General features: G+C 39.5%; 2 protein-coding genes across 3 annotated transcripts; one reads left to right on the forward strand and one right to left on the reverse strand.

Moving 5' to 3' along the window:
* Positions 1-4422: 4422 nt before the first annotated feature.
* Positions 4423-18566, reverse strand: ELOC (elongin C). Of its 2 annotated transcripts, none has more exons than XM_084511027.1 (4): positions 18472-18566; positions 11371-11428; positions 9104-9247; positions 4423-7041 (listed from the first exon to the last, which is right to left on the reverse strand). In XM_084511027.1, the coding sequence occupies exons 2-4, from the start codon at positions 11372-11374 to the stop codon at positions 6851-6853; spliced, it is 339 nt and encodes a 112-aa protein (XP_084367153.1). In that variant the 5' UTR covers positions 11375-11428; positions 18472-18566; the 3' UTR covers positions 4423-6850. The 2 variants fall into 2 exon arrangements, with proteins under 2 accessions (XP_084367153.1, XP_084367154.1); XM_084511028.1 differs by lacking the exon at positions 18472-18566 and adding an exon at positions 17965-18104.
* A 95-nt stretch (positions 18567-18661) lies between these two features.
* Positions 18662-22527, forward strand: TMEM70 (transmembrane protein 70). Its single transcript, XM_084511026.1, has 3 exons — positions 18662-18902; positions 19382-19493; positions 20413-22527. The coding sequence occupies exons 1-3, from the start codon at positions 18774-18776 to the stop codon at positions 20859-20861; spliced, it is 690 nt and encodes a 229-aa protein (XP_084367152.1). The 5' UTR covers positions 18662-18773; the 3' UTR covers positions 20862-22527.
* Positions 22528-22768: the final 241 nt, after the last annotated feature.

Raw genomic sequence — 22768 nt, forward strand, 5'->3', positions numbered from 1 at the left:
TGTCTTTATCTCAACTCACGGGCTTCACTTTCCTGTTTCTCTCCCCCATCCCAGAGAGGGAGGCGGGAGCGTGAGCGAATGGCTGTGTGGTGTTTAGCTGCCAGCCGGGTTAAGCCACAACACATGCGTCACTAAAAATGAAAAATATGCTACATTTTCATATGTGTTTGAAATTGTGTTGCTGTTTTATTCCTTGCTGGTAATGTAGAGTTTTCATCAATGGCTTCTTCCAATTTTATCTTATTCAGTTCTGAATAGTAAGAGGCACATTTATTGCTTCTGTCCCAGGTCTGTTAAAGGAATGAATGGAAGCAAGGGGAAAGGTTCATGTTATTCCCGATATGAGAGAAAACACAGCGTGAATGATCCCATTCTCAGATGTCATGTGCTTCCATTTCTTCTCTTACACAGGATTTATCAATTTTGGAAGTGATCTGTGGCTTTCAGTTTAGCCACAGGAAGACTGAAACCATTTTGTGGTTTAATCCTGGCAGGCAGCTGGGCACCATACAGCCACTCACTCACTCTTCCCCCAGAGGGATGGGGAAGAGAATCAAAAAGGTAGAAGTAAGAAAGTCTTACTCCTTCGAAAAGGTAGTAGTAAGAAAACTTGTGGATTCAGATAAAGACACTTTAATACATAAAGGAAAAGCTGCGTGCACAAGCCAAGCAAAACAAGGAATTCATTCATTACTTCCCATTGTCATGCAGATGTTCAGTCACTTCCAGGAGAGCAGGACTTCATCATGCATAATGGTTACTTACCAAAATGTTTTTCCATCAGATCAGAAAAAATAATCTGGCCTATACTGTAGACGCACAGTTATAATTACTGCCAGGGAAGGAGAACACATGGCCATGGAAAGAGGAACTGCCTCTTTTAGTAATATGCTGCAATCACCATTTTGAAGTAACTGTCAAGCCGTGCTTTTGGCACCAGTACTCCTATAACTCTTAGAAATTCTGTAAAGACAAATACTTATAAAGATAAAAGCTATAAAAATGTAAATAACGAGGATGGTGTAGGACCTGTAATCAAACAATAGATAAATAGATTTAAAAGCTTGTTAGGTAATTATGAAAAGTTCTGCCACATAAAAAAGCATCATTATCCAGAGCCCGTGTAAGCAGGTTGATTACTGCATCTATCAAAAACAAGGGTTCAGACTCTGCTCAGTGATAATAAGTACATTTAAGATTCAAATAGCATTGTCATTTAGGTTGTTTGTTTAATCTTTATAAAGACTCTGTACAGAAAGCTTCTCAGGTAAGCCCAAGGGGTATGTGAATACCTACTGATTTGGTTATCGGAGATGCACAGAAGTGACTCAGACTCCACAACCGATGTAGAAGGTGCTGACAAGAAATTCTCAGATCTGTGTAGCTGTTTAGTTATGCTAGTCCAGAAGCAAGATATATTTGCTGGAGAAAAGACTTCTCAGGTGGCTTACAGAGCCGTACTATAAGCTATCACAGCTCCTGCACGATAAAAAGCAAATCCTCCAAATGTGCATATAGCACTGGGCGCTGCCATCACCAGACACTGCCTGCTATGTACAGAGCTTACAGAATTTCAGTTTGCAGGCTTGTGCACCAGGATGTCACTGATTCAGCCTCTTGGTTAGGCTTTGTTTTTTTTTTTTTTTAACATCCCTTGGAAAAGACTTCATATGCAGTATGATGTTAAGAAAAAAAAAAAAAAGGATGAGCGGTTACTTGACTATTTCAGCAAATATTTGCAGGCAATTCTCTTGTTAAGTCAGTTATTTATTACAAGTTAAATATTTCTCATAATTGAAGTGCTCTATGACAAATATGACAAATCTGGAAACAGCTTCAATGATGGTGTGATATTGGGATATGATTTACATGTTTCAAATAATTAGCTAGAAATAATTCTGACTCAAATCCAGAAGTCTCACTTCTGGAAAGCATTATATGTCCAATCTAGTACGGTAATGCAGGAAGCTTTTCCCTGTATAAAAAGATGGATGAAATGCCAAATGCAAATAGATCCTAGACGTTTTTCAGGCTCAGTGATACCAAACAATTTATGCAAAAGAGAATTAACCTGCCTAACAAGTCTTCTGTTGTTTTACTGAGCAGAATAACAACATTTTGTAGCAGCCTAAGACATTAATTATGCATTACTTATGGTTTTGTGTAGTTGGGATTTTGAAGATAACAGCTTGCTATTATTAGGTGCAAATAGGATATCCATAGTGTTTTTTTTACATGGGAAGAAAAGGCTAAGCTATGAATTCTCATCTTAAAAAAAAACAAAACAAACAAACAAAAAAAAAACAACAAAAAAAACAGTTTTAATTAACAATTAATATTGAAAGAATTCACAGTCTTTGGTTTTAACTTCAAAAGAATCTGGAGACCAATATATAAGGAGTATATATAATATATACTTTATATATATATAAATTTCCCCCCTCAAAATGCCTGTATTCCCCCAGACTCATTAATTGCATGAAACTATCTTGAAAACCAGTAGCTTTACCATTGTACAGTAAGATTTTAATTTATCTAAAAGCTCTTGAGTTGTTACTTTCTCCAATGTAAAGTGCTGAACATATTTTAAGGACAACATTAATTTTCCAAATTCTACCCTCAACAAGTGAGGCTACAAAATCCTACATGATTAACGTCTTGAAAATCGTCTGAGTACATAAGTTTAAGAGGAGAAGAAGTTGAAGTAGGCTGTTTGTCACAGAGTAATTGTGATCTTACATCATTATTCTCCTCCCACAGAGTGTGGGAGGAAAATCCTCTACACTGTAAACATAAAGCATTAATGTGGTAATGAGTGAACTTTTTTTTTTTTTTTTTTAATCTCAGTGACCTTTCTCCCACAGAAGAGGGATTGCACCATAACCTGTGTTTGTAGAAGCATCGCGCTCAGAGCTTTATTTCACGACATGCAACACTCATTAAAATTGAACTGATAAAGTCAACAGTCTTCCCTCTTGGCTGCCCTACTGACGACGCTCAAGCAAGCCTCGTAGATGACTAATAATCACAAAATCCATGTGCTCTTTTCTGGATCTTCCCGCTGTTGTGCAACACATCGAGGTCACAGTGTTGATATATTCCCATAACATTGCCACCTAGTGAGCCACATTTTAGAAGAAATCCTACTTCAGTCCAGTTTATTGTTTGTCAAAAAATCTTTCAAAGCTAGACATTTTCCATGGGAAAAAGCACCAAATGTCTCATCTGCTAATTACAGAGCTTTGATCTGCCTGTATTTTAAAAACAGCATTACAGTTTTATTTCCAGATTCACTCAATCTTAAAATAAGAGTTCCTGCTATCTTTTTCTTTTCAGCTGTTGAAATAAAGCTTACAGCCTAGACTTCGCTGTTAGTTTCAGCTAGGAAAATCTGCTATTTCTCACTAGCACCGACACACTGGTGTTGTGATTTTGTTGACTCTGCAGAAGCTGGTACTGTTAAGTTACAAAGCAACAACTGAGACCAAAAGGAGAAAAAAGAGAAGGGCAGAAACATGGCCTGGTAAGTTACTACTTCTGTGCCAATAATTTCCTCGTCCACTTCATTCTATAAATCAGCAGATCTAGGTAGGCTTGGGTATGGTAAAAACTATCCCTTTCAATGGGATTGTAAAAACAAGAAAGGGGGAAAAATCGAATAGCCACTGCTGCTATTTATAACATTGATGTAATTCATAAATGTGAACAGAAGCAACAGATTTTCCACATATAATACCATTATTTAAGAAAAGCCTTTTAAATATTGTGTTCGATGCAGTCGTTGCATATAACAGCCTGGTGAATCTTGATGACAAGCTCTCTTTTCTTGAACCTCAAAGCCAAAAGGGAATTTAGTCTTGTAAAACAGAGTTCGGATTATTCTAGACACATAGACTGTTTCATGCTGGGAGGCCACCAGAGACTTCTTCACCACCTTATACTATAAAAAATCATAAAGCTGCAGGACTTTCCTCACTGCTTAGTTGGTAAAGACTTTGCAACTTTTTATGGGTAAATCAGAACTTGTTTAAAATTTTAATCATTGGATACAGGACTAGCTTACCAAGCAAAAGAGAGTTCAATATTACGGGACTTTAATATTACGAGTCTTTAAAGGCTTTCTTTAAAGACTCTTCAAGGCTGTTTAGGAATACCAGACATTTACAGTATGCCATCACTTCTTTGGAGAATTGTGAATAGTTGCCATTAGAAGCAGGAAGAGATCTAAGCACTAACTAAATCCATGAAACTCTTCAGAACTATGAAAAAACCTTTTAATATTATCAGTGGTCATTTACCATCTTTCACCCAAATACTAGTTTCAATATTTGCAGTTCGCTCACCACACAATTCACGAGGACTACGATTCCACAGCAGAACACCTGCTCTAAGAGGTCACAAATCAAATCACCAGAAACACAGTTTTAAAAATTTTCAACTTTGAAATTTATTTAGAACTCAGGGGTTAAGCGTGGCAAGTTTCCAATTGTCTGTTAATAGCATACCCATGTCACTACCAAGTAAATTGCACTAATTCCCTCTGCCCCCCTCCCCCTTAGAAATCTGCAGGTTAGTTTGCTTAACAGCCAGTGGTTTTGCAAATAGTGTATTCTCGGACACTACTGCATTTCCTGAGTGTTCAAAGCTTCTGTATGATACATTAAGCTGAAGAAAAAAAATAAAAAATAAAAAACAAACAATGAAATTATCATTCAGAAATAAAATAGCTATTTTAACTTACTGCTGAAGTATGGAATCATGAAACGCGATGCATTTTGACAGGAAATTGTTTTGGGTTACTTTAAAAAAAATATTTTTTAAATGACATCCTTTTTCCTTGAATTTTAATCTAAACAGTTTTGAGTTTCAATTCGTTAACCTTGAGAGTATTAAAAATGGATGAAGAACGTAAGATTTACTCAGACAGAAAAGTAGTTGGGACTAAAATATCCACATCAGTACTCCTTTAACTTTTAGGGTGTATTCCTAGTGGCTCTAACAAAAGCAGCATAACAGGGTATTTCTGGTTTTGTGTTCATTTTTTTTAGTGCTCTTGAAAATGAGTTACTAATAGCACTGACCAGAGTGCTCAAACATAGGATTTCAGACAATCGCTTTGCAGTACACTTCAGCTTTATCATGCAAAACCAATCTAGTTATAAACATCCCCACACTAAACACGATAAATTGTGCCAAAGTATGTGATGTGAATAAACGTCAGCTAATCTATCAACACATTGACATGTCAGCTTGTCTATCAAGCATTGCTCAAGTCCAGAGTAAGATTTCATTTGTCAGAACTGAACTTCTCCATGGGCAGACTGCATAGTCTATGTATAAATATACCAGTTTTTGTATGGAAAACCTCAAAAGTTGTACTTATGTTGGCAATAAGGTTTAGAGAAGAGTTTTAACCCTCTAAATTCACAATCAGTTAGTACATCAACGACGAGGTCCCACTGTCTGTCAGCAGGACTTTTCCATAAAAGACCACAATCATTTCTTAGTCAAAAATCAGAAGCAGAGACAGCCGATGGAAATGCTAACTACATTGTTCTTGCATCATTTTTCACAATACATTCTCATTTACAGATGACTTTGGCAGAAGGGTTCTTCAGGCTGTGACTGAACAAAAAACAACTTCTTGTCTCAGTTTAAGCTTTTCTTTTTTTCTTTAAATGGAAATTTGTTTTAAACAAAGAATTGATAGTATAGGCAATTACCAACAGGAATTACCAAGAGGTGATGTGTTTCACTCTAGTATTATGCGAGTGGCTTGCCAATCCTTTTCCTCTAAAATATTTGTAAAAACATTGGAAATAACTATTAAATTTATTTTTAAAAAAAGCTCTATAAACATCTGCTTAATGCCCTTTCCTTCAAATACAAGACCTCCGCATTTCAGGGTCTTTTTTTTGTGGCTTTAAGGGAGAGGTCAGGGAAGAGGTAAAAGATAGGATAACTGCTATCTTTTAAGTTGTTATGATAGAAAATTTGAATGACTACTGCTCTAAAGATTAAATACAGACTTCACATAATCCATCACAACAGTGGAAATAAACCATAACTGAAACCATATAAAATCCATATCAGGTCAAGTGACGGTACATTAAGAATAACCTTACATGTTACACAGAAGGTAATGCAGATAGATTAAAAGCCACTGTCAGTATGATCATAGTCTTACTGTAGACAGGTGACTCGAATATTTCTAATTACTAAAGGGGAAAAATTAGGTTATAAAAGAAAAATGCATCAAACACACTTTCTTCAAATGTCTATACTATGATTTAAATTAAAAGCCTTAAGCATTCTCCTACATACTCCACTTCCAACTTAAATGGAATATTGCTGTCAATATACAAACCTTAGAGAGGGCACTTCTAATCTAGTTAGTATAACTATGCTAAAGGACAGCTATCTTACAAAGGAGATTAAGTTCAGATGTTTAGAAACTTTAACAGTAAGAGAAAGTTATAAACTCTAAACAGCTACTTGTGTTTAACTATAATTACCTTTTAGAGAACATTAGACTAAACTCCAGTATTTTATACGGTCATTGTATTAAAAGAAACTTCTACCACACCTAAAGGATAAGGCATAGCCATCTACTAATTGGCATATTTGTTTATTTGTCGGTTGTGAAAAGGTCCTTATTTGTGTAAGCAGCAAAACAAATTTCAACTGAATGATTGCTATATGCAAAAGGACTGAAGGCAATTGCCTCTGCAGTGAACTTTACAGTTCTCAACAGCACACACGCAACATGCTATCTGAAAAAAGTTACTAACTGAACTACATGTATTAAATACTGAAAAAAGTTTTACATTTTTATTATAATTTATTTTATTTAACAATCTAAGAAGTTTGCAGCCATCAGAAGTTCCAGTGCAATTTCAGGTGCAATTGGGAATTCAGGAATCTCCGTAGAGCTGTTAGTATAGCGGACCTTGTAGGTGAAATACATGCATACTTTGGATAGGACATGGGATGGGATCTCTCTAAAATTCACCTCATTTGTTTCATTTTCTGCAAACTGTCCTGTAGAAGAAAAAAACAACAAACCAAAAATCAGAATCTCAATTCACTGCAAAAATGAAACACTTCACTACGCTAATACAACGCATTCCAAATAGACTTGCTAGGTCCCACATTCCTGGGTATTACACTCTTCAATGCAAGGCAGGATGTGCCACATTCACAGCCCTCAGGAATATAAAGATCCCTTGCATTTAAAAATCTTTGTTCATTTTGGCTGGAAAATATTAACAATATTCTAAACAACGACACCAGAAATTTAGGTTTAATTCTGATGCTTGCTTTCGACAGGTGCTCTAAAGTTGTAGCACATTCTATGCTAAAGTCTACACTAACAACATCTACAAATAGAGGTATCAATCCAACTTTTTAGCTAGCTTTCTCAAGAAAACAAAATGGTTTAATATATATTCCATATTTGCATAGGCACACATATCAGTTTTGTTCCCTTTGTCATCCCACTATCTTTGAATTTCTTGGACAGTTTCAGTTGAAATCACAAAAGTTAAATTCACTTGCTGAGCTGTGAGAACAGGCAGGCAGGAGAGAAAGGAAACCCCAAGTACGGGAAGAAAGGTTACATTTAGCAGGGGTTAATCCTTATTACATTTGAAGAACTTATCCAAAGCTCAAATCTCAAAACTCAAGTATATTTGAACCTTTCTTTTATGTCCTCTAAGGATGAAATTTAGAAGATATGACATCATCTCATTGTCAGTCCCACTGCCATCCTACTGTTTTCTTTGTCACCATTATTCTCATCTCTCAATTTCAAATTCATTAAGGTGAAAGTCTACTAACATTTATTAAAGCCTACTAACATCCACATTTATGGGAGACCTAGCAACATGCGGTTGCCAAAACCTCTATAGGAATCCCTTTTATAGTAACTACAAACCAGAGTTATTTACAAATGTCTACACGTATTTGTGTAGAAGTATCTGAACACATGTACTGAAGCTAATCTGGCTTGAATTCTATTACAGGAACAGTAGGAAGCAATACAAATGTTAGCATATTGAAAATGTCACAATACTGAAGTACAGAACACACAACCATCAGTGAAATGATGACCTACTTAAGTGGACAGCAAAAATGGGTTTGCAAGGAAAATTATTCATCTTGGAAGTATGTATACAGCATGTGCTTAAAAGCTGACTCCTTTAGGAGCCCGTTTTCTAGCCCTCTAAACAGGCTACTTTGCCTTTTACTTCTTCACATTGTTACAGATCATGGAACAAATTCAGAGCAGATCTTGTAACTACTCTTCCTCTTACACACCTGCGAGGCTGACACAGGCTGGATCAGACACAATAGATCTGCTACATGTTTTCAAGCACAACCATAACAATGACATTTAGCAGAACATTAAATTGAGAACTGTAATTGCTCAAGTTACCCAACTTTGCCCAATTGCTGAGTAATTTCAAAGTATAGTCAGCAAATAGATCCTTCCAGCAATCAGAGGCCCATGTAGACCACTGTCCACCACTCAAGTGACCAAAGATAAATATATGGCATGAGGATAAGGAAGAGGGAAAGCACAAATGTTAACTTCTTCCCAACATTTCAGGCTTCAACAATTAGCTCAGACACTTCTTAAACTGGAGGTAGTCTCATGCATCTAGCAGAACATGAGGGCTTTCCCTCTGTAAATTTATCTCCCTCCTTCAAACTTAAGCTAACTTTTGTCATTAAGCTCAGGAACTCCTTGCCATAAGATTTTGTGAATACTCAAAGTTCCACCACGGAGGAGGAACTCCGAAGAGCTACCAACTCTTGTTTGTATTGAATTTGACAGCTGCAACTTTCACATGATGCCCTCAAGTTCTTGTAACAGAGGAAACAAGTAGCAAGAACATCGTAAGATTTCTAGCTGTCCAGAAACAGAGTCCAATTATATGGTATACAATACTCAACAGATGTAGACTGTTCCAGTGGAAACAGAACTTGTCAGGTTTTGAACAAGTAATTATTTGTTCCAGCTTTCACTCACTACATGATATAAATTTAAACAGTCCAAGAGAGAAAAAGGACATTAAGGTATTAAATCTTTTGTACTTACCTGGTCCACTCAACATAGCTTTTATTGTTCCTGATGTTAACGCATGCTCTCTTTTTACAATGAACTCATGGCCATCAGAAGATATTAACTTCACGTACATAGCATCTGGGCCCTCACACCCACCATATGTTTTCTCTTCTCCATCTATGATGGAAAACATTAACAATTTCAGAACACAACAACTGATTCACATTACCAAAAATGCAAGCTGCAGTTTTTCCTGTGACTATGTTTGCAGACAGAAGAACCACTGACTACCACCAAAAATAAGACAGAAGAATCTCCATAATTGAAGACTTCTCTGAAGAGTTCAGCAACCTATTTAAATGGAGGAATTTTTAGAAAAAGATAGGATTTTTGATTAATATCTCCCCTCTGTTCATCACCAAATTCTGACATTTCAAAAATCTAGGCTGGAAAGAAATCTTCCTTTAGACAAATTCTCAAGTGAAAAGTATTTACTTATTTTAAGAACATGCTACTTCTTCCAGTCATAATGCTATCACCTTGCCTGTCATGCTAATACTTACTAGAAGTCATAAATACATCTAAATACTTAAAAATACAGACTGCAAGAAAAAAAGAGCTTTCTGAAATACAGCAGGAATGAAAGCAGTCAAACCAGGTATTTTTGTACTAGAGTAATGAAATAGGATTCACTCCTTCCCCACTGCCCAGTCACGTCAAGAGCATTAGTGCATACCCACATTATGACCTTTGGTGAAAACGCAAGGAAATTTGGAAAGCCCCTCCAGCAGTTTTGACTATGCTTTTTTTATTTCCCTTCTCTATCCCATTATGTACCTGTTCCTTACTTTTGCTACAAACCCTTACCTTCCTTTCATTTTTGTTTATTCATTTATTCTCTCATAAGTAACAGCACTACCTTTACGTTGAAAAAACAGTATTATTGTTGCCACCATTGCACTGCTCACTCTGTACACTCACACTTTCCCTTCTTGCACTTGCCCTGCCTGTTCAGGCAGCGTGCTCTCTGGGGTACGAACCACTGACTATTTTCTGCCCACATTGCACTATATGACCCCAGAGCACCAAGATGACTGCATCTGTACTTGGTCTTCATACATTCCTGTAAAATGCTGAGTAATTAAGACCATAGTAATTTTAAAACTTAAAAAAAAACAACACAGCCTTTTCAGTGCAAAAACACCCACCAACCCATTAGATCTACCATTTCTATCATATTCAGACTGGACAGTTAATGCCTTATTTCAAAGGCTATTTTCTAAGGGAGTCGAGAACTGACATAAGTCTTGCTTCGGTTCTATTAAAAATTAATACTTGAACTTAATACTATACCATAAAACTTAATTTTCAGAACAGTATTAATTTTGGCAGAGGGATAAAAATGGAAGTTATGAAAGTTCTTACAGCTTCGGAAAGTGTAACAGAAGAGATCTGTACACTTCTAGAAAAGTAATTTCAAGTATTTCAGTATTTCATCATTGCACGTAGAAGTACAGAAGATAAACCAGAGACTACAAACTTGATGTTTGACTGTTAGTGTTGTTTCTCCTTCTGACAAAATAAAAATAGAAATTATATTAATTATAATATATTGCCTTTCCTTGTATATAGTGCTACAGCAAGCACAATATTCCCCCCTAACAATTAAGTTGCTTTGTGAATTACAAGTTAAAATAAAATTATCATAGAGTTATTGCCAATTTTAAGAAAGTATTTTCATGTGCCAAAGAAGCTAAAATACTTTCAGGAAAAGTGTAGCTAAATCCAGAAGCTGTCCAACTTTGTTTCATTAACCATCATTTGTAGCAAGCCAGATAATGACAGTTTCAGACAATTAGTCAAGTCTCACACTAATTTATCAGTCAGTGCTTATTATGATCTCTCAGCCAGAATTAGACAGGCTGACCTTAGTAAACAAAAAAATATTTAAGTCAGTATATAGTGAGATTTTCTTGTCCTCTATCTAAAAGTCTTTTGCTATAAAACCTAGAAGTATCCTGTTTTACCATATACATTTTCATCACTAAACATAATAAGCTCAATGAAATTTAGTTTGATAGATACACTCTGAACAAATTGTTCAAGAAACAAACATTCACTTGAGGAATTCCTCTTAAAAAAAATAAAACATATCTGTAGGAAGTTCCACTGAGGTTTCGGGCTACCAGAAAAATTAGTGACAGGATCAATGTTTAAAATCTTACAATTCACTTTCTCTACCAGAGTAAGTGAGAAAATGTTTCACATAGGAAACAAAAGTCTAAGAAAAATCAACTTACCCATTCTCTTATAAAAAAAATTATTTCTTTTCAACACCAGCTTTTTCAATAGGAGCGTCTGAAAAACACAAATGGCAACATTTGCAGTCAGTAGTCCAATTTCTTACGTCAGCATTAGTTACTAGCCTTTATATTACTATAAACACTATTGAATAAAAAGAACGACAACATACAACATACAATTTTATGAACACTTAACAAAGTTTACAAGATTTTTTTGTTTTGCTTTTGTTTGTTTGATTTTTGCTATCCAGATATCCCTACCAGCTTGCCACATTGTGGAATCTCTAAACTGTAGCTTTTGGAAGAAACTGTTCCCCTAAGGTTTTTAAAAGCCTTTGACTTTAAAGCCAGAGTCACTTCAGAATCTCATTACTTTCATTCCTATGGACACCACCTGTGCAATGGTAGTGGGGAGGTGAAGAAAGTAAGTTCTACAGAAGGCACTTAAGAAACTGACCAGTCTGTCCACAGGAGAAAAGAAGCGTGAGAACAGCTCAGTACGATGTGAACAGAGGAGGGAGATTTATCATATGGGTATCCTGGTATTCAGGAGAGACCTCGACAAGCTGGAGAACGGGGCCAGCAGGCATCCCCTGAAGTTCATCAAAGGAAGAGGCACCTTTGGAAGAACTGCAAAGTAGCACATGCCCCAGTACTGCCTGGGGGCTGACCAGCAGGACAGCAGCTTTGCAGGAAGAGACCCGAGGGTACTGGCAGACACTGTGTTGAACATGTGCCAGCAACGTGCCCTTGCAGCAAAGAAGGTCGACAACAAACCAGGCTCATCCCAGGCGGCTAGAGGAGGCGTGCTGCTGGCAGGCTGAGGGAGGGCATCCTTCCCTTCTGCTCGGCGCCAGTGGGACACATCTGGAGTCTGGATCCTTGGTACAAGAAGGACTGACAGGCATCCTGCAACTGACCTCAAAGATGGGCAAAGGATTGGAGTGCCTGTCACATAAGGAGAAGCTGAGAGAGCTGGGACTATTGAGGCTCGAGAAGAGATGGCTCAGGGAGCAAGCTAATCAGCGTGCACTAAATACCTGGCCTTCCAACCTGTCCTTCCTAGAAGATTGAGGGTTCCCGACACAGACGCCAATGTCACCTCGATAATCTACTTGGATATTTAATGCAGGTATTCGTGTGGTGTGGAGCCAGGAGCTCCACTGCTTATAAGCTGACACACAGCCTGCTGCAGACATTTTTTGCCACAGAAATGGATCTGAAGGGTGATAGAAACAGAACGCTTATTTGTATAACAAATATGGTATTTTCAGGCTCAACATACATTTCTTTACATCAAACTGCATCTCTGCTGAGGAACAGAAAGCTTTGGGAGACAAATTCCACCCACCTGCTGTCCTCAAATTCCTTTCATGTCTGCAGCTCTCTCCAAACATTAACCCAGCACAAATCAATGACATCCTGTTGTGTGCCCACGGGTCCAGGAAAACACGACCAGCAATTCTGGTTGGTTTCTCAGCTGACACCCAGGGTCAGAGGCAGCACAGAGACCGGTAAGGATTCTGGTAATTCATTTCTCTGCTTCAAAAAGCAATGAGCAACAGCAGAAGTATGAACTGCAATTACAGTAAAAGACCCCAGAGCATGAAGGTGTGAAAAACCAGAAGAGAGACTGCTTTCCTTATCTTCTCCCTCCTATAGCTGTGGTAAAAACCTAGCAAAAAAATTGCAAGCAAGTTGAAGGGGGACCTGAAAGATCTGGGGGAAGTTTTACAGAGATTCCTGAGCAAAGTCTAAAAGAATTACCTCGTTAGAAGATTCAGCCCCTTGCTATTGCAGATGGCTTCACTACTCAAGAATACTTTGGTGCTGAGTGTGCTGATTTGTTCCAGCTCTCTTTTTCACCACTATTTTGTGCAAGCAAGTATGAAATGATCTGAATGGTTCCTCAAGCTTCCACGAGAAGGCACTTTGTTAAGTATACCTCAACCTGCACAGGCATTACCAGATTAAATAATGTTTTTTAGGTATCTGTGAAACACTGAGCAAAAAGCATCCTGTGTCTACATTGCTGTTGTCTTTGAAAATGATCCCAACTTGACCAAAATATCTTCCTTTCCCGTTGGCAAATCTTTTACCAGGTGAAAAGTTCCTGAACATAAGGCATATTCCAGGATGTGCTTTGAGAGTTAATTTGTGTAGATCGTCACACCTCAACACTGAACGTTAAATGCCTTTGTCACTTTCAAAAATTCCAGCAACTCCTGCAAGGAAATTACATTCGGATGCTGGAACAGTGGCAGCACCAAAGCTGATGACATCTTTCACCCGTTTCAGCAGGTTCTTTACATGGAAATCAAGCATCCTGAAGAGTATCTGTTACTCAGGACCAGAAAAGATACCTTACATTGTTACTCCTATTTCACAGAAGAGAGCATCACTTGTGCTACCCCTTTCTCTAGCCACAAAACCCTTCCGTATGCTCCAAGAGAGTAGTGAAACTGCTTGTTTTTGTGAATAAGCATAAGTGATGCCATCCATACCAGTGGATGTACTGCTGAAAATAAAGTGTGCCTCAGTTTCCAATACAAAAAATGCCACTAAATATAGGAAGAAGGTCATGCTAGTTAGTGGGAACACAGTTACATTAACGCTTCCCATGGTGAAAGCATGATTTGAGGGCACATTAAATCAATGTTTTGGGAAACAATACAATGTCTACACCAAAATATTAGAGCTATGGCAAAAAAAAAAAAAAAAGCAGTGAGCATTTTAATGACATCAAATGGAATGTGCTATCATATGATTAGAGAGCAAAAACACAGGTATTAACACCTAAGGGGGGGGGAGAGGGAAAAGACATGATCAGGCTTTGTGGTCAGTTGTATGAAATATAAAGGCAAAGAGGATACAAGTTGGCATGCTGGACTAGCTAATACCTAAAACCAGTCATTTCCCTGAAAACAGGAAAGGAGGGCAAATTAGATGGAATCTGGACTAAGCAAATCATTTGGGGTTAAATAAATAAATGTGGCAACAGGATAATCTTGAAAGGAGAAAAACTATCCAACAATACCATGTGACGTTGCAAACGTGGAACACTTGGACTGCAAAAGAACTACTAGTTCCTCCAAAAATGATATGAAACTTGTTATTTTAACAGTGTTGCCAGAAAAAAAAAAAAAAAAAAAACAAACACATCAGGTTTAGATGAGACAGAAGTGGAAGGCACACGAAGAAGTGACTGGTTTTGAAAAAAGGCACACAAGAAGCTACACAAAATGAAACTACGAAACGCAAGAGCCCTGCATGTAAGAACTGACTTCTTTTACATAGCCATGGCTCATCATTTGGAAGTGTTAGTCTTTCTGTGGTCAGCTGTAAGCTGATGCAGCTCTGAAGTATTTAAAAAAAAAAAAAAAAAAAAAAAAGGAAGGGGGGGAGGGTGGAGGCAAATGCAAATCAAGGAACTTTTTGCAACAGAGACAGGGAAACATTAATGCTGTTGTATCACACATTGGTGACAACTTCTCTGGAGTATCACATGCAGTTCTGATTACCTGTTTTCAAGAAAAAAGTTCAAATTGGAAAAACTACAGAAAGGAGATACTGACATGGCCAAAGAGGCTGTAGAAGAGAGAAATTGAAAGTCTTGCTTGCTCAGCTTAGCAAAACAAAACTGGAATGAAGATAAATGTAACAATTCATTAAAAGGATAAACAAAGAGGGAGAGACATTGCCAAGATTATCCCTCAGTTTAAGTCTAACAAATGAGCATAAGCTAACAAAGAATAAAGTTTCTATCAGAACTGCACAATCCAAGTTTGGTTCTGAATACAGAACAAAACCAACATTGCATTGCTTAAAGCAGAAGATGCAGAAATCCTACCTACATTAAGAAAAAAAGATCATACATTCCATTATATGACACATGCAACTTGCAAGCAAGGCACAGAGCCTTGTTCTTGCTATCACAAAGTCATTAAGATTGGAAAAGCCCTCCATGATCATCTGGCCCAGCCATCCCCCTACCACCAGTGTCACCCACTAAACCATGTCCCCAAGCACCACGTCCAACCTTTCCTTCAACACCCACAGGGACGGTGACTCCACCACCTCCCTGGGCAACCTGTCCCAGTACCTGACTGCTCTTTCTGAGAAGAAATGTCTCCTAGTTTCCAACCTGAACCTCCCCTGGTGCAACTTGAGGCCATTCTCTGTAGTCCTATTGCTAGTTATCTTGACACAAAGTATCATTTCTGAAAAATATAACTGTGGATAATGTTAGGGGTTTAGATTTACTTCTGACAAAATATGGTAAGCAAAGAGCATGGAAAGATCATAGCGTCAATGCAAAAAGAGAGCAGGAGATCAGAGAAAGAGGAAAACAGGAAACCTGGAAAAGCTAAAAAAGCAATAACAAACTGTTAACATCTATCAGTTCTCTTCCGCATTAAGAAGCGTTCCATGTGTCAGGACACATTGTGAAGGTTTGAACATCCTGCTGCTTGAAATGATTTTGTGAAAACCATCTTCTTTCCAACAACTACACCCAAGTTATCCGAAATGATACTAATTTAATCCCACGCACGCCACAGCCTGTTTTCTTCAGTTAATTCAGTGCTTCAGAAGCTTACAGAAAAGTTTGTGGGAACAGCAGATGATTTACACCTTGGGGTAGAATATAGCTAAGTACTATAAACCACGATAGCTAAACAACACAAGGCGAGTGTTCTTGTTAGCATGTTTAAATGCGTTCTTGTCCTCCTCATAACCCCAAGCAGAAATAGTACGGTACAGCACAGTTTGACTTCTCTCTCCTGTTTCTCTTGAAGCATCAAGTGCAAGAAAAACAACAAAAAATATGTCCACGACCCTCCTAGTTTACTGCCAAAAATGCACACGCATCTCCCAGGCTTCCCACAATTTTCAGAGTACCTATACAAGTGTACCTGGTGTATCTACAAGACTGGAAAGCACTTGATAGACATACACTAATTCAACTGGACACGTGCAAACACCACACAGATTCCAGAACCCCAACATTTTAGTCCAGCTGGCACAAGAAGCTTAAACGGACACAAACATTTGCAAGCACTCAGATTCTTTGTTCCCACAAAGAACTCTCTAAACCTCACATTCTGGTGCAGGGTAACTTCCAGTTCTTTGCTGTGCAATGCAGATGCACGCAGGGCTTTTGTACACTTCAGTTGGTGCCATTTCTGCATTCGACGTGATCAACTTTTGGAAAGCGTGGGGCAAATAACACAAATGCCTTCACAATTCTTGGGTCAGTTGAGACATCAAATGTGAAATTTTCTGGGTGTCATTTGTATATTAGGAAGAATTATTCAGTAAACAAAAGCTGTTGTGTGCTAGAACAATAGTCCCTTACTGTTTAATCCTAAACTCTAGTCCTATTCTGGATCCTATACACTATTTAGTTTAAAAATAGAGCTTTTCAGTTTAGCACTCATTCAGGACACACCAAAAAAACATTAGTGTAAATAAGGATTGAAGCATACCTAGAAAAACCATGAAAGAAAATTGGTACATGGCAATTTCCCAATCAGCTGGTTCACCATCCCATGCTTGTACACTCCAGTTCCACCATTCAGGGACAAACTGACAGGAGGTGCACTAAAGGTGAACGCTAGTTCAGACAAGCAGGAGATGAGCTAGGATGCTGCCTGTGCACGGAATATCAAAGACCTCACTTTGTTTAAGATATCCCTTATCAAATAAAACTTTCCAGTGATTCCCAAAAAAGGAAAAAAAGGGGTTATTGTTTTCTTCCTAACATACAATAGAAGTCCTGATTACTGTATACCTCTTGTTATTGGGAGGGATAACAACCTGATAGCATATTCCATTTTTTTTCTTTATAGGGCACAGATCTCTGCCCTTTCATTATAAGCATTCATCAAAACCTACTGTTATGCAAACTACCTTATAACAAAGATGACCGAATTCTGAACCCTTCCAGATAAACAAAAACTTGTCCTACATCCAAATTCCTTTATTTCAGAATTACAAAAACGCGTAATCTGAAGCTAATTAAGTTTTTCAAAGGTATCAATTTGTCCCCACGCACAGCATAAGGGACATAAGCATGAAGACAAATATATCAGAAGAATAAATAAGAAGGTGGGAGACAGAAGAATCATCTCAATAGAGAATCATCTGGATCTCCTCACTGTACCAGCATTAAGTCTTTACATTAAGACCGCAAGAAAGTAGCTAAATCTGTTCATCACCTATTCTAGCATGAGCAAAAAATAAATCTCAAATGACTTTTCTCTGAATTAACAAGAGAAAACTGCCAAAAGTGTTTACAGTGTGTAAAGGTTATCTATCTTAAGCTTCCCAGCGTTGATGGTAAATCTTAGGGAGAAAACTATTTACACCACTTCAAAACACCGGACAGCTGATCCCCAGATGTATTAGGGAAAAACTAGCGCTTATTCTCTTCTAAGTAACTCTTGATTTAACGAACAGCGTTTCGCTCCCAGCAGTGTTTTTGTTTTTAGTATGTCAAAAAGAGGAAACTCGAGCGCAGAAGGGGATATTCACAAACACGGGCACAAGGCTGCTGTTGCTCCGAAGGTGCCTCAGCTGTCTGCTACTTACATTTTCCTGGCCTCCTTCCAAACTGAACTTTTGCGAGCGACCCACGGCGAAGCAGAGTAAACAGAAAGCCCACGGCTGCTTAGGGCGTCCCTATCGCGCAGCGGCTGGCTTAATATCGCGACCTGCGACACCGAGCACCTTCCCTGAAGCCCCTTCAGGCTGCGCTGCGCGTTATAAGATAACGCCGGCTGCCGGAGGAGCCTGCTGGTGTCACCCCGTCCCTCCCCACGCCTGTACCCACAGCCACAGACACCCCCCCCCTCCTGGCAGCCCCATCCCCCTCCCACCCGCGGCCAACGAGCGCTGAGAGGAGCCGGGGAGCGGCCACCGACAACCGGGCCCCCCCCTCCCGGCGCCGGCCCCCACCCCTCCGGGAGGCTCCCCCCCGCCTCCGGCCCTCGCCTCCCCCTCACCCCAGCACCGGGAGGGACCCGCCGGAGGCCGGGGCCCTGCCCCCGAGCTCCGGGAGGGCCCCGCGGGCTCCCCCCGGCCCCGCCGCCCCCTCACCCGTCGGCGCCGCTCCCTCCGCCCCGCTCGCAGGGCCCCCGCCGCCTCGGGCCGAGCGCTTCCGCCAGGACACGGCGCAACTTCCGCTCCCCCCCCCGCGCCCTGCCCTTGGAAGAGGAGCGAGGCCGCCCGGCTCCCGCCGTGCCGCGCGGCGGCGCGCAAGGCACGCTGGGGGATGTAGTTTCCCTTGGGGGCCGGGGGGCGGCCGCCATGTTAGGAGCGGGGCGGCTTTGCGCTGTGTCCTCCGCGGGTGCCGGGCGGTGCCGGCCTGCCGTGGGGGGCTGAACGCGGGGCCTGCCGCCATGCTGCTGCTCCGAGCCGCTGCCTGCTGCCGCCGGGCCGCCTCTGGCTCCGCCTGGCTGCGGGGGGCCGCCGCGCACCGAGGGCTGCCCGCTGCCTGCCGCCGCCGGGACAGCGCGGGGGGGCGGCAGGTAGGGGGGAGGGGAGGGGGAGGTCTGATGGGGGGGGGGTCTCGGCCTCGCAGGGTTTTCGTTTCGGAAAAAAACGGGGAAAATGCGGGAAGGGAGGGCTCGGAGAAGGCACGTGGGAGCTGCTGGGGATCGCCGGGCAGCGGGGCTGGGGCGGTTGGGTTTCCCTTGGCGGTGCCAAATCCGTGCTGTGGAGCAGGGGGCGCGCAGCGGGGCTTGGAGGGTTACGGGTTTGGGAGGCCTCCCCGAAGCAAGTGTTACGTTTGTACATCGCTGTGTCGGTGTCCGACGCTGCTTTGGAATAACTAGTTGGAATATCGTGAAAATAGCCAATCGATATTTGGCTATTTGGAATTTCCGTGTGCCTCATGGTGCATACCCTGACTGTAATTCCTCGTTCAGGATGCTGGGGGTAGCTTCAGGACAAGGAGAAACCTTTGTGAAGTGGATTGGTACTGATGCTGCTTGCTCTCCTCTTCCAGGTTACCTCTTTTCAAGCGCTGGCTGTTCGCAGCCTCAGCACATCCGCCCCTCCAGACCATCCGGAGCATGGAAGATTACTTTATAAAGGAAACTTGGCAAAGGCGGTGTTAGGTATGTCACTTGAAGAGATTTACTCTTTCTTTAAGTATCTTTAAAATGCAGTGTTACAAAACTGAACGTTCTTCTTTCCATCTCTGCTAAAACCCAATTTCTCAGTACATCAAAAAAAAATCTTGTTGTGTTGCTTGATTTTATGCTTCTGTACAGTGTAATGATTAATGTTAATAATTTTTCTATATTCTAGTTAGTTTTAGGTCTGTGGGGAGTTCTAATGGTATGGTGCAACTCTGTAACCCCTCAGCCTGTTTCTTTTTCTCTTGCAGCCTGTGGAGTGCATTTCTCAACCCAGGAGCCAACACAGACTAGCTGTACCTGATATTTGCATTCTGTATGCTTTTGAATGTTACTGAAATGCCTATGAAGTAGGCACAAGGACTGGGGGTGACCCACAGCAATGGTTATGGTCTTATAAACTGTATGCAAAGATGGCTGTGGAGTACTTGTTAGTATTGAATAACCGAGATTTTTCAACTTTCAGCATAGCGGGGAACCAAGCAAACTTTTCTCTGTAAAGCTCACTGAATGTCTGCTTTGGCTGTTGGGGAAGGCAGAAATGCCTGGCCATATCTGTGTTGATTACTCCTGCTTGTGAAGTGAAAACTTCATACTTGTGCCTAATTGCATAATAGCTGAGTTCATCGTAGAAATAGAGCCAGCTGCTAGCTTTGATAAACCCAGTGTGAATACGAACCCAGTGTATACACGAACCATAACAGTAGAAGGAAGAGAGTACTGAGTTTCCTGGTTCTTGTTAATGGCTCCTTGTATTGGAGAGTTTTTTTAAAAAGTGGATTTTCAATAACTTTATTAGTTCAAGTAATGACATAAATTTATAGTAGCAGAGCATGTGCAATTATAGAGATGATTTTACTCCTAAGTATTAACCTTGGTTTTCTCTTGTTTTATGTAGGTGTGAGGTTTTTCTCTTACTCCACCAGTGTATTCAACCTGTTCATGGTGCCCTACATCATGCTCAAAACTGGCATTGGATTTGATAGCCTGCTTATACAAGCTGCATTTTATGGGTTGATAGGGTTTTTTACATTTGTAACACCAGTCACTTTGCATATCCTTACAAAAGGCTATGTGATTCGACTCTATTATAAGGAGGAAATGGACACCTATACAGCTATTACGTACAATGCAATCTTGACAGAGAAAGTGACTGTCTTCCAGCAGAAAGATGTGAAGATTCCAGACATCACCAAGATGTTTACAACGTTTTATGCTAAAACTAAGTCAATGCTTGTTAATCCGCTGCTTTTCCAGAATCCTGAGGATTTTAACCGTCTCATGGGCTATGACAAATCCTTATATTTTGATTTTGAGGAGGAAAAAGAAAACAGTGAAAGTAAATAACTTGAAGATCAGGAATATCACTTATTACATGAATTGTTACTTATTACCCGGTTATGATGCAGAGCTATATATGTAAAAGCATGTTGTGTTCTATTATATTTTCTTAAGTATCAGATAACATTTGAGTTCTCCAAATGTGTTTTGGAAGGTACTGAAAAAAAAAGGTTCTAAATAATGTGCAGTCTTTCTTCAAAGTTAATGACACAAAACATACTAAAAATGCTTATGTCTGTCTTCTGCTTGCTATTCTTGATTTAGTTTCTATTATTAACTATCCAGGAGAATGGTAAAATGCATGGGCTATGCTGCAAACTCACAATCTCTTGTAAAATTCAGATTAAAAAAAATGATCAGCATTCACTACCTGTCAAGTAAATTACATTTAATTCCAAAAGAGAGGGCTTTTTTTTTTTTTTTTTTTTTTTTTTTTTTTTTCCTCCTGATGCTGTTCTTCATACCCTGAGAGTGGTATTGGCTTTTACGTAGCCAGGAAAAGTCTTCGGAAAGCAGACGGGTATTGCTATTAGTTCCTGCTAGAGGTCTGGGGGCCTCTGGAGAAGTTAGAAAGAACAGCTGAGTCGCAACAAGGTATAGTCACAGGTACTAAATGGTGTGTTAAGATAGAGTCCCATTCCCAAGGAACACTGCTCCCAGATATGGAAAACAAGTAGCCTGTCTTTTCTGTGTGTACTTGGGGGAGCATGTTAGCATAAGAACTGTGCTGTCAAAATCCTGTTAAAGCATACTGTATTTGGACCAACTTAAAATGCTAGCAGCTACTGGTTAAAATGGACTCTTTCACCATTTTTGAAAGTTGGGGATGCAAAAGGAAATCTCTGATAGAATACTGTTTAGACCTTGTGCTTTAAAAAGTATACTTCTTGATTTCTAGCTCTGCAAAGAAAGACATCTTTAATTCAAGTAAAGAGCATTAGGTTTTTTCATGTGACTGGATTGCTTAAATTAGTTCTGCACTCTGCATATGTGAAAATTGGATTTAAATGTTTTTAATCCAAGGAGAAGTTTGTTACACAAACTGACAAGTACTTGTATAAAAAAAATAATAATGAGAGTCCTAAATATTTGCAGACTTAAAAAATTGCTGAATCAAACAAGAATACATACAAAATTCAAATTGATCCTTTCATATTAGGAGCTTACTTTGTAAATCTGATGCTTGCTACTTATTCCTGATTAGTCATCCTGATCCTGTGAATAAAGAAAAAATAATTATAACTACTTTCACAGATGTTTCCTAAGTTGTAGCCAAGGAAAATTATGTACTGAAAAGTCTAAATGTATTCTAAAACTATTACTCCAATTTCTTCTTGTAGGTCGACACTGTAGATCATTTTAAAAATCTGTGTTTTTAAAAATTGTTCTTACTGTTGAAACCACTCTTGATATAGTTGCTAATTAAAAAGCAAATCAGTCCATTGAGTTATTTCTGAGGCATGTTTGTGTTGGAACAGTTTTCATTCAAAAAGCCTGATCTAACCCTGTTAAGCCAGTATCACTCGGTAGGTAAGCGGTAATATACAAAAATGCATTTAATGCGTCATACTGAAGACAGGAGGCCAGTAACAAGCAATTTTGATCATGTGGTTGTAGTACTCGTCTTTACTAAAGTGATGTTTTATATCTAATTAAAAAAAATTGTCCATTCTTTCTGTGTCTCTGCTCATTCTCATCTTTTTGTGCTCACTGATGATGCTTTTTCTTCTGATTAGTAAGAATTTTCACTGTTAAAATTTGGTATCTTGCTGAGTCAGATTTAAGCAGCAATAATAAGAGTTTTCCATCCCAGTGGTTAAGTTTCTCAAAAAAAAGAGTAGAGGCAGTGAACATTTCTTCTACCTGTTTGTCTCCTGACAGAGAAATGCAAGTTCAGTGAGTAAGTGGCTTTT

Source organism: Aythya ferina, assembly GCF_964211825.1.
Source record: "Aythya ferina genome assembly, chromosome: 2".
NCBI lineage: Eukaryota > Metazoa > Chordata > Aves > Anseriformes > Anatidae > Aythya > Aythya ferina.